Below are 12,535 nucleotides of genomic sequence, written 5' to 3'. Positions count from 1 at the left end.
AAACAGAAGTTGGAATTGTCAAATGAACAAATGTGGTAAATTCTGGATCTGATTGGTAAGATAAAAGCAGCAGGGGTGACACAAATGCTGTTTGTCCCACCTGGAAGAGGTAATCCCCGGGGGGGACATCGGTGATGTCGATCCACTGGCAGTCGATGTCGTGCCGATAAACGTCCCAGCAGCCAACCGTGATCCCCTGCTCCCCAAAATTGGCACACTCGTACTGTTTCTGCACGTCTACAGGAGGAGAATTAAGGCAGAAAATGTTAAATTTGCAGCAGAATTCCCAGAAAATTCCTGGTTGTTCCCATGAACAGTGGTAAACTCCACGTGTGGTGTTTTGGGTGAGATTTCAGGAGCTGCCACCTTCCAACCGCAGCAGCTTCTTTTGGAACTCCTCACTCAGTAGGGAGCAGAAAATGCACAATTTGGGGTTTTGGAGCAGCTCAAAGTTGGGATGGAGGGAGCTGAGGGTGGAAAAGAGAATGAGGGACCTGGGGGTTCCCATCCATCCATCCATCCATCTAGTATCCAACCATCCATCTATCCATACATCATCCATCCATCTATCCATCCATCCATCTAGTATCCATCCATCCATCCATCCATCCATCCATCCATCCATCCATCCAGGACAGGCTCCTGGCTCCTGCCAGGCCATGTTCAACCCTCAGGAACCTTGGGAAGAGGATGAAATTCCCGGGACGCGGGGCCCTGGCACAGACCTGCTTCGCACTCTGTGTCCTCCAGGCAGAAGCTGGCCTTGTGTCCCTCGGCCACCTTGGTGCCGTTGAGGTTCAGGAGGTCGTAGTGGGTGAACACCTCCATGCTGTGGTAGTGCCTGTGGGGACAGACAGCGACAATTATCCCGAGGGATAATTAATTTACCCCTACAATTAATTTCCCTTTAATTACCAGGGCTGAAGTGGAGCTGCAGGAGTGGGACAACTCCAGCCAGGAAATATTCCCTGGGGCTGATCCTGTGTGTGTCCATCAGCCCTCCTGCTGCCTCCTGGGATTAATTTACATGGAATCCCAGACTGGTTGGGTGGGGAGGGATTTGAAGATCATTTCCTTCCATTCCTGTCCATGGCAGAGACACCTCCCCCTATCCCAGGCTGCTCCAAGCCCTGTCCAACCTGGCCTGGGACATTTATTAAGTCCCTTGCTTTTGTGGGATCACAATGTTTTATAGTGGCAGGAAGGGCAAAAAATCCACCAAAAAATCATCCTTTGGAGCAGCCCCATCATTTCCCAGGAATATCCCACACAGAGCTGGCTGTGCCCAGACCTGGCTGCTTTTACTGATTAATTTTTAAAGCAGCAGAATGTGAATTTTATCAGCAAAAAACAGCAGCTGGAGCAGCTTCTTTCACCCTGCTCAGAGCTGGATTTTCACCCGGGAGACATTTCCTGGTTTTAAACTGGGATGTGTCAGCCCAGCCTGGGGAACATTCCAGCACTGCTGGGCACAGCAGAAGTCAGGACAGAGCCTGGAGTCTGTGTTTAGGTCCCTGATTAGCAGTCAGACCCCAGCAGGGTTTGGGTGACGCTGGACTCAGGGGACATTGGGTTTTTTAAGTCCCACTGCTGGCTCAGCAGAGAATTAAGCTGAGCTTTAGCCCGGCTGGACTCCACGTGGGCAGGGCTGGGCACAGCAGTGTGGGTGATGCTGATGCAACGCCTTGGATTTGAGCCCAGCCTTGGAATCAGGAGCAAATCCAGGGCATGAGGGAACAGGGAGACAACTGGAGTGGGACCTGGAACCACTCTGTGTCACCCCAGTTTTGGGAATGTGAATCCCAGCTTTGGGAAGGGTATTCCAGCTTTAGGAATGCCTATCCCAGCAGTGGGAATGTGTATCCCACTTTGGGAATGTGTATCCCAGCTTTGGGAATGCCTATGCCAACCCTGGAACCCTGCACTGACACCCAGCAGGGCCCATCTGCAAAGCTCAGCTCAGAGTGAGGCCCAGACAGGGCCTAATTCAGAACCAGTTGCTTAAGAATTAAACAAAAAACCCAAAAAAAAAAAAAAAAAAAAAAAAAAAGGAAAAAAAAAAAAAAAAAGAAAAGGAAGAAAAACGGGCATAAATCCACTCCTTTCCAGCTGTAAAAATAATCAAGGCTCAACCACTTCCAATCACCACCATTGCTCATGGATTTACAGATGGGGCATGAGCAAAGAGGGAAGGGGAGGAAATTTTTTCTGCGTTTCTCCTCACTAAAAAAAAAACAAACAACAATCCAGAAATTGCCGTCTGCCGGAATGAAATAATTTTTCACTCCCTGCTCGGGGTCTTTCCCGTTTTTATTCTACTTCCAGTGTAGGAGGGTGCCCCTTAATGACAGAGTGGCACATCTAGCCTTTGCACCCCAAAAGAGGAAAGAAGCCCAGAAGTTTCTCTCAATGATTAGGTGAAAAGCCACCTCATAGGACCTCAGGGACTTCACCAAAAACTTGAGGACAGCTAATTGGACAGAAGCCAAAAAGTCCTGCCTGAACCATCAGGTAGAAAAAGAAGAGAACAAAAGAGCAAAAGGCTTTTGTGAGGTGTTTTTACCAGGAGCAGTCCTCTGCACCTGGCTCGGGTTTTTCTGTTTGTTATTTTGCCTTTTATGAAACCTTTTTGTTTCTACCACTGCAGCAGAAGTCATCCTGCCTATTTTATGCCCCCAAAATAATAGCTGAGCTATCCTTGAGTGTATTATATTTCTTTTGAGAGCTTATGAGACCTGGCTCAAGGAAAAGAAATATAATATTCCACATCCAAACAGGAGCTGCCTGGGCAGGAGGCAAAGCTGAGGCCCAAGGCTGAGCCCGGGCTGTTGATTTGAGGCAGATTTGGCTCAAATCAATGAATTTGCTGCGAGTTTGAGCTTCTCAAGCCTGACTCAGTTTCTGAGCTATGCCTGAGTCACTCCCTGGGCTGTTTACACTCTGCTGTTCACAGACTGGAAAGATTGAAGAGGGATGGAGTTCATCCCTGTCCCTCTAAACTGTTCCAGTTTGGAGCACAGATGGCTCCTGGCCTCTTGCTCACCCTTTCCCACCCCACCTCCCTTCCACCGTGTCCAAAATTGGTCCAAGTTCCCCCTTTTTCAGTGCTACCTGTACATCTCAGCTCTTTGGGAAAATTATAAAAATTATTTGATTAAAAAATTATTAAAGATTATTTTAAATTCTACAATTTAAAATTTACCACTCTGGTGTTTTTCTCAGTTTTTTAAACAGGGCAGGAGGTGTGCATGGAGTTATTTCACTGCTTTTTACCTCAAATTAGGGAAAAATTCACCTTTACCAGTCCACATTTCACAGCAAAGCACCTGGATGGCCTCCAGATCCCTTTACCCCCCAGCTTACCCAAAACTGTCTTAATTCCTTGAAAAATGATGCATTTATGGGAAGAATTTTGTCAAATATAAGCTCAAAACCACCTCCCAGCTGCTGACAGTTTTAGTGGGGTTGAGATGCATAAAAAATGCAGCATTCCAGCATTTTTGTCCTTTTCCAGGTGAGAAACTGCTCAGGTAATCTGCACGTGGTGAGTGCAGAGTTCCCACATCCAGTCTGTGCAAACTCAGCTCCCAGGTGTCAGAAAATCATGGAATGGGTTGGGTTGGAAGGGATTTAAATCCCATCCAGTGCCCAGTGCCAGTGGCTGTTTTTGGACCCAGACAATTCCTCCCACTCCACCCACGGGCACAGACTGAAGGCCTGGCCTGAATTCCTACAAAAACCCCACAAATGGCAGCTGGGAATGCCTATCCCAGCCCTGGAGCCCTGCACTGAGACCCAGCAGGGCCTGTCTGCAAAGCTCAGCTCAGAGGGAGGCACAGACCGCGCCTAATTCCGAATTGCTTAAGAACTGAATGAAGAAAGAACCGAATGAAGCAAGAATTCCCAAAACCCAGGGAATGTTGCTTCCAACCACCAAAATGAGGGGCAAACCGGGACAAAACCGGGACAAAACTGCGACAAAACCAGGACAAAACCGGGACAAAACCGGGACAAAACCGGGATCAAACTGGGACAAAACCGGGACAAAACCGGGATCAAACTGGGACAAAACCGGGACAAAACTGCGACAAAACCAGGACAAAACCGGGACAAAACTGCGACAAAACCAGGACAAAACCGGGACAAAACTGCGACAAAACCAGGACAAAACCGGGACAAAACTGGGACAGAGGTTCCCCGTGGCAGCAGGAGGGGCTGGCGGGTGGCAGTGACCCCTGGGGGTGACACCCACCGGTGGCAGTCGTGCCACACCCAGGCGTGGCGGCCGTTCTTGGGCCGGAAGTCGGACTGGCCGTTGTTGTGGATCTGCGAGGAGAAGCGCAGCAGGCGCCGGTAGCCCGAGGTCAGCGAGGTGTTGTGGGCTGAGCTGGCCAGGCAGTTCTCCTCCAGGGCACACTGCAGCAGGAACATGGGCCTGTCCTCCAGGTAGGCCGTCTGCTCCACCAGCTCCGCGTTCAGCACCAGGTCAGGGGCGGCTGCAGTGAGGAATGAGTGGTTTCAATGAAATAAAATCACCCCAGAGTGGCTGCTGGAGGTGCAGGATGGTCCTGCCACTGAGCTCCTCAGACTCACTCAGTGCTAATCAGAGGGCCATGGAATGACATGACATGGGATGTCAGTCAGAGGGCCACGGAATGGTGTGGCTGGGAAGGGGTTTTAAGGATCAGCCACTTCCAGCCCCAACACCTCCCACTATCCCAGGTTGCTCCAAGCCCTGTCCAACCTGGCCTTGGACATTTCCAGGGATGGGGAAGCCACAGCTTCTATGGAGAAACCATTCCAGCCCCTCCCCACCTTCCCAGGGAAGGATTTCTCCTGAATATCCAATCTAATCCTACTCTGAGTTTCAGCAGGAAAAGCCTGGTGGGGAACAATTCACCCTACAGGAATATGGACCTTAAATCCCATCCCATTCCACCCCCTGCCGTGGGCAGGGACATCTTCCGCTATCCCAGGTTGCTCCAAGCTGGCCTTGGCCACTTCCAGGAATGGAGCAGCCACAGCTCCTCTGGGAATTCCATCCCAGGACCTCACCATAGCCCCAGGGCAGAATTTATTCCAAATATTCCATCCAACCCTGCCCTCTGGCACTAGGAAGCCATCCCCTTTATCCCATCATTCCAGTTCCTGATGAAGTTCCCTCACCACTCTCAAAAAGAACAACTTCTCCTGAATATCCAGATTAATCCTACTCTGAGTTTGAGTAGGAAAAGCCTGGGGAGGGAACCATTCACCATATGGGAGTAGTTGACCTTAAATCCCATCCCATCCCATCCCATCCCATCCCATCCCATCCCATCCCATCCCACCATGGGCAAGGACACCTTCCACAATCCCAGCTCACTCCAAGCTGGCCTTGGACACTTCCATGGATGGAGCAGCCACAGCCAGAACCTCTCTGGGAGTTAGAATTTAGCGCTGTTTTGACGTATCCAGGTCATGCCATTCCTCCAAGAACAAACAAATCCCGAGTCACTCACTCTCCGAGCAGGACACGCCGGCCCCGAAGCGTCCCCCTCCCCTGGGGCAGGACACGTGGGCCCCGTCGTGCCGGCAGTGCGACAGGGACATCTCTGTCCCCGAGCACTTGACCCCGCTCATCACCACGTCGTCGGCGCTGACGTCCCCGTGCCAGTACCACGTTTCCTGGGCAAAAAAAGGCAGGAAAAGGCATTTCACACATTCCTTGGGCTCTTAGGGGAATATTTACCTGCTGAAGTGTGGATTCTCCCACCAGGGAAGATCAGGGCAAGACCCCACATTATCCAGGAGGATCTTGCCAAAGGATGCTGGAACAGGGGACTCAGAGAAGCTGAAGTTTTGTCACCAAATCCTTAAAAACCTTGAATCCCATCCAGTCTCACCCCATGCCATGGAGAGGGGCACCTTCCACTATCCCAGGTTGTTTAAACCTGGTCTTGGACACTTCCAGGGATCCAGGGGCAGCAATAGCTTCTCTGGGAATTCCATCCCATGACCTCACCACTGTTCCAGAGAAGAACTAATTCCCAATATTCCATCTAACTCTGTCCTCTGGCAGTGGGAAGCCATTCCCCCTTGTCCCATGATTCCAGTTCCTGATCAAATTTCCTCTCCTCTCATCCCCCAATTTTACAAAACTCATGGGAATGACACAATGTCAACTCCCAAACCCCAAAACTTGGGAGAAGGGGAGGGGAGAAAGAACCTAAAAAAATCCGATGAGATCTGTCCGTGCCCAAGCTGGGAGCAGTTTCCAGGAACTGAAACCCCTGGTGTCCCATGGCTCCCGTTGTCCCTGGCTGTTTGGGAAGGCTGGGAGCACACAGGGCTGCCCTGTTCTGCACACTGGGGCTTTATGCTCCTGGAGCTGGGGCAGCATAAGAGCCTTTTCTGTTCCAAATTCCAGCAGCCTCAGCTCAGGGAAAAAATGCCTTTTCCTCGCTGGACTCTCAGGGCTGTGTCAACAGAGCCAGGCAGTCGGAAAGGCCACGCTCAGGGGTGTGGAGATCCTCAGCTCCCGGGGTTTGATGGGGGGGAAATCAGCTGGAGGAAGCAGTTGGAGCAGGGAATGGCTCCAGCAGCATGTGGGCAGCTCCAGCTGGGTGTCCAAGCCCTGAGTGTCCCCTGAGGACCTGCAGATCCCTCCCTGGCCATGGAGAATGGTTGGGATGTGTCCATGAGCCCAGGGTGGCAGAGGTCATGGAATGGTTTGGATTGCTCATCCCATGGGCAGGGACACTTTCCACCACCCCAGCTTGCTCCAAGCCCTGTCCAGCCTGGCCTTGGACACTCCCAGGGGTGGGGCAGAACTGAGGTGTCATTCCTGGCCATGCAGGAGGGTTTGGGGCAGGAGAGGAGCAGGGAATACCAACAATTCATGGAGCTGGATCCAGCCCCGCTGCTCAGGGCTGCACCGGAGCAACTCCAGGGGTAAAATCCAATTTTTTTCAGGAGACCTGACACCAGTCTGAACCTGACCTCTGCATTTCAGGGAGGGACAAGAACCTGCATGCAGCCACCAGCCCAAGCAGGGGTTGGGGAATGTTGGGAAACCTGAGCTGTGAGAAAACAACAGAGAACTCAGGGAAGCAGGATGTTTGTCACCAAATCCTTAAAAACCTTAAAACTCATTCAGTCCTACCCAGGCAGGGACACCTTCCACTATCCCAGGTTGCTCCAAGATGGCCTTGGACACTTCTAGGGATTGGACAACCACAGCTCCTCTGGGAATTCCATCCCAGGACCTCACCATAGCCCCAGGGCAGAATTTATTCCAAATATTCCATCCAACCCTGCCCTCTGGCACTAGGAAGCCATCCCCTTTATCCCATCATTCCAGTTCCTGATGAAGTTCCCTCACTTCTCATCATTCACAGCTCCTTCTGCTCCAAATCCCCCCCACCTCCATGGCCATTGTACAACAAGATTTCACCCTCAAGGCCTTTCCAGCTCCACCCTTGGGGTGACCCTTCCTCCTCCTCCAGCACCCCCACCCCTCCCACCCGGATGCGAAGGCCAGGCCGGGGTGGGAAGGGGCTCACCTGGAAGGCGTGGCTGGCAAAGCCCAGCCCCAGCTGCCGGCACACCACCATGGCCTCCACGGTGCCCCAGTTGTGGCTGCAGACCGTGCCCCACCTCAGGGTGCCGTTGCGCTCGGCCAGCACCTCCACTCGGCCCTCGTAGGGGTTGCGGCCCCCGCTCAGGCGAAGCTGCGGGACACAGAACTCCTAAATCCACAGCAAACTTCCAAGGAGAAGGGCAACGGGTGGGGAAGAAGGTTTTGTTCCCTCAAAATTTTGGAATCATTGGATGTACCCAGCTGGAAGTGACCCGGGTGCTGCACAATAGAAAACTCCCCGTTTAGCACAGAGCTGGAGAAACCCTGGTGAGGGATTTCCCTCCCACAGAGGGAATTCTGACCGGCAAAAAGGAGAGCTGTGGGGATTGAGCTGTCGGGATTCACAAATTATGACCTTTTGGCTGGGTTTTTGTGCTGGAATCTGCTTCCAGTCAAGGCCTGACATTCCTGACATAGAACTGGGACATCGACACGTTGGCTGTGAATAAAACATCCACAGGGTGGATGAGGAGTCAGGAAAAGATGAACACATCCCCAGATCTTTCACAGGGAAAATGACTCAGGGCACTCGGGTTGTGCAGCACCGTGTCCCATCTTTGTGTGGGGTCAGGAGGGGCTCCCCAAGGGGAAGGCACTGGGAAACCATCCAGGGATGGAGCAGCACTCGGAGTCTCCTCAGGGCTTGAGCTCAGGCAGTTCAACTCTTCTCCCCATTTTGGCAGGGGATGGTCCAGCCAAGCCCAGCAGTTCAGTGGGTTGGACCAGCTGCAGGAATTCCCTGGAAAAGCTTCCCTTCCCTGCTCCTTTAGACCTTTGGAAGGAGCACTCAGAGGAATCTGTGTCTGCTTCATGCAGTTAGCACACAATGGTTAGGTTGGAAAAGGTTGAAAATTGGGTTAAAAATCATCCAGAGCAACCCCTTCCCATGGGCAGGGACCTTCCACCAGTCCAGGTTGCTCCAAGCCCCATCCAACCTGACCTTCCTCATTTTCAGGCCTCTGAGATGAGTCCAGTGGAGCTCAAAACCCACACAAAATGGGACACTCATCCTCATTTCCCCTCCTTTTTTAGATAAAACCTGAATTAAATACTCACAGCTTGGGTGAAATGATTCCTGCCCAATTTCTGCCCAAAATTCCCACCCAAAATTCCCACCCTTTTTTTTTTTACACCTGGATCCCTCAGCTCCTTACCTGGTTCTGGAAGCCCATGGCTGGCACATTGCACCTCACAGCAGCATCTTCCTCGTGGTTGCAGCCCTGGGACTCGGTGTTGAACTTGCAGTCCGTGACCGACTTCTCAAAACCCGTGCAGTCGATCTCGTTCAGGTGGATGGGACCCATTCCTTGGGGAAAAAATAGGGAAAAAAGTCCTTTTGTGTGGTGAGGGAATACCCCAGCAGGTCGTGAACACCACAGTGACCTCCAGCATTCAAAACTTGGAAAAAAATCTGCCGATTTTTTGTAAAAATAAAATAAAAATCTGTGAAATTATTGTTAATAATTTCACTGTTAATTTTTTTTCAGTATTCTCTGCGACTCACGCCTGCAAGAATCCCAGGAAAAACCAAGTTTCCACTGTTTCATAATTTAGAAACTTCAGCTGTAGGGATTCACAAGTTATGACCTTTTGGCTGGGTCTTTGTGCTGGAATCTGCTTCCAGTCAAGGCCTGACATTCCTGACATAGAACTGGGACATCAACACGTTGGCTGTGAATAAAACATCCGCAGGGTGGATGAGGAGTCAGGAAAAGAAATCTGGGGCAGGTCGAGGATCACTGAGGGAAACAGCAGAGAGCATGGGCTCGAGGTGCTGGCAGAAAAATGGAATAATTTGGGTCCTCCCAGGATGAGCAGCAGCAGCAAATTGGAATTTCCATCAGAAAAGCATGGAAGGGAATGATCCTCCTGCAAAACTCAGCTCCTGCTTCCAAAACTGCTTAGAAAGAAGAAGGCAGAGGTGTGAATGTGTTGGGTTTAATTTCACCCACAGTTTATTAATGGGGTTTGGGCAACTTGGCCAGGCCTGTGTCCACCCCTCACACCACAGCTGGACAGGGTGGGAGGACATTCCTGGGGGAGGCTGCTGGGAATGGGAATCTTGTCCTTTTTTTTCACCTCTCTCTCATTAAAATCCCGTTTGTGGTTCCCATCTGGAGCTGGCAGCACCTCCCTGTCATTCTGCAGCCACCAAAGGGCTGAGGGGGAGGAAAGCCCTGACCAGAACTGGAGGGAGAAGCTCCAGGAATGCAGGAGGGAGCCAGGCCAACATTCCCAGCCTGGCAAAGCCATTCCAGTGGGATGGCCAGGATGACAAAGATGACAAAAATGACAAATTACAAGGGCAGGGCCTCTCTGAGCCAGAGAACCCTGGCAGGGCTGCTCTTCCTGGGGAAATTATGGCACGTGGGGGCACAGAAATGGAGCCAAATGTTGAAATGTGAGGGAAACTGTATTTCCTCCCTGCCATTGCACTTAAAAAACCCCAGGATTAGGCCTGTCTATCCAACATTTGCCTTCACCTACTCCTTGGAGTTTAATTCCATGTTCTCCCTCCCAGGATATCAACACATCCATGAGCTCTGGGCTCAGTGTCTCCTCCCCGTGTGAAAATAAGGGTGAATTGTTTAATCTGGGTCTAGGAAAGGTGGGATAAATCCTCCTCCCACACCCTGAGCTCTGTGGAAGGCACTGCTCTCCCACTTAATTTTCTCTTTCTCCAGGCAGCACTGACAGAGGCAGAGGACACAGCCTCAAGCTGCACCAAGGGAAATTTAGGTTGGATATTAGGAAAAAGTTTTTTATGGAAAGAGTGATAAAGTTCTGGAATGGCTGCCCGGGGAGGTGGTGGAGTCACCATCCCTGGGTGTGTTCAAAAAAAACCTGGATGTGTCACTGGGTGCCAGGGTTGAGTTGAGGTGTTGGGGCTGGGTTTGATGATCTTAAAGGTCTCTTCTAACCCAGTGATTCTGGGAATTCTGGGAATTCTGTGAACTGGGACTCCCAGTTCAGCTACTGGGAGCTGATTTAGCCTGTGAAAACCAACCTCCCACAGCCACGGTGAGGCTGCTCCTTCTTCTACCCCAAGAAAACCCAAATTCCCTGGGATGCAGCTGGAACAGAATAAAGTGTAAACAGGGACACGGCATGGAGAGCTTGGACAGCTCCCTGAGCATCCAGGGCCGGAAAAATCTCCTTTTCCAACCCAAACGTGACCCTCTGGCTGCTGGAGGGACATCACCCATCCCTAGGGACGCTCCTGACAGGGAGCACTGATGGATGAGCAGAAGGGAAAGGGGAAAAAAAAGGAAAGGGAAGTGTGTGGGAAGGCAGAGGGGATTCCTGGATCCAGCAGGAACAGCATGTTCCACGTTCTCCTTCCTCACGTGGCAGCCCCAGGGTGATGAAGCTGTTTCAAAAGGGAAAAAAAGCGTGTGGGAAGGCAGAGGAGAATCCTGGATCCAGCAGGAACAGCACGTTCCACGTTCTCCTTCCTCACGTGGCAGCCCCAGGGTGATGAAGCTGTTTCCTACATGCCCTTAAGCACATCAGCAAATTCCAGCTCACCACAAAGAGGATTTTTGGCAAATCCAGTGGATTTGGTCAAGTTTTAAAGCTTCCCAGACTCAGGACACGCACGTGTTTTTTCCTTCTCTCCCCTTCTCTAAGCTGAAGGAACTTCCCCCATTCCTTTATTCTCTAAATTTTCCCCATTCCTTTATTCTCACAACAAAGATTTGATTTGGTGTGATTTTTTTGTGGTTATTCTCACATCAAGGGCTTGGTGTAATGTTTTGGTTTGTTTTTTTTGTTATTCTCAAAACAAGGACTTGGTGTCTTTTTTTTTGGTTATTCACACAAATTCATGGTGTCTTCTGTTTTTTGGGGTTTTTTTCGGTTATTTTCACAACAAGAGTTTGGTTTAAATTTTTTAAATTTTAATTTTTTTATTCTCACAACAAGGGTTTGCTGTTTTTTTTTTTTTGTTATTCTCAAAACAAGGGTTTGATGTCTTTTTAATTTTTCTTAGTTATTCTCCCAAAGGTTTGGCTATTTTTTTTTTTTTTTTTTTTTTTTTTTTTTTTTTTTTTTTACCCAACACGGGTTTTTGTTTTTTTTGGTTTGTTTTTTTTGTTATTCTCAAAACAAGGACTTGGTGTCTTTTTTTTTGGTTATTCACACAAATTCATGGTGTCTTCTGTTTTTTGGGGTTTTTTTCGGTTATTTTCACAACAAGAGTTTGGTTTAAATTTTTTAAATTTTAATTTTTTTATTCTCACAACAAGGGTTTGCTGTCTTTTTTTTTTTGTTGTTGTCTTTTGGATTTCCACCCTGGGAACCGGGTGTGGGAATCACCAGGTGGTTTCAATTCACCTTTGACCACTTTTTTGGGATTTAAACCAACTCCCAAAGACAGGAAATCCAAACCCAAACCTGGCTCTGAGCTGCTCAAATGCCCTTCTATTTATAATGATCTAAATTACTGTCCTGCTCTTAAATTGGAGCATTTGAAGTCTGACTCCAGGACTTCTTTTTTTGCCAGGAACCTTCTAGTAATGCATTACATCATGGTGTGGTTCTGGAGAACTCAAAGGGAATTTCAGATCGGCAGATGAGATAACTAAGAATTAATTACTGGAACAATGATGAGTTGTTAAGAATTAATTACTGGGATGCTGAGTTTGACCTTTTGCTCTGGAACAGCTGCCTGAGCAAAAGGTCAAACTCATCATCCCCAGGTTTTTTTTCAGGGAAACTTTTTAAGTCACAGGATTCCAGTCTGGCCCCAAGAGACTTATTAAGGTTAGGGGAGAAATTCCTTGTCCTCAAATTGAACATCCCAACAAAAATCCACCATGCCCTGAATTATGGGATGTTCCTGGGGGTGGAACATTCCTTAATTCAGGGCACCAGTGAAAGGAAAGAGGGACTTTACAAACAAACTGTGGGTGT

The 12,535-nt window shown here is 49.7% G+C and overlaps 1 protein-coding gene across 1 annotated transcript in view; it reads right to left on the bottom strand.

Moving 5' to 3' along the window:
- The window catches only part of LOXL2 (lysyl oxidase like 2), a 57,272-nt gene that overhangs the window by 4,107 nt on the left and 40,630 nt on the right, over positions 1-12,535 (bottom strand). The window contains exons 7-12 of the mRNA XM_041490652.1: positions 8,776-8,927; positions 7,545-7,712; positions 5,502-5,667; positions 4,253-4,496; positions 726-841; positions 101-237 (exon numbers count right to left, since the gene is read on the bottom strand). Coding sequence (XP_041346586.1) covers positions 101-237; positions 726-841; positions 4,253-4,496; positions 5,502-5,667; positions 7,545-7,712; positions 8,776-8,927 — 983 coding nt within the window. The remainder of the gene's footprint in view (positions 1-100; positions 238-725; positions 842-4,252; positions 4,497-5,501; positions 5,668-7,544; positions 7,713-8,775; positions 8,928-12,535) is intronic.

The sequence above is a fragment of the Pyrgilauda ruficollis genome, unplaced genomic scaffold (genome assembly GCF_017590135.1).
Source record: "Pyrgilauda ruficollis isolate IOZ18807 unplaced genomic scaffold, ASM1759013v1 scaffold125, whole genome shotgun sequence".
In the NCBI taxonomy this organism is placed as follows: Eukaryota; Metazoa; Chordata; class Aves; order Passeriformes; family Passeridae; genus Pyrgilauda; species Pyrgilauda ruficollis.
The sequence above is the reverse complement of the archived record's forward strand: the minus strand, read 5'-3'. Positions and strand labels throughout refer to the sequence as shown.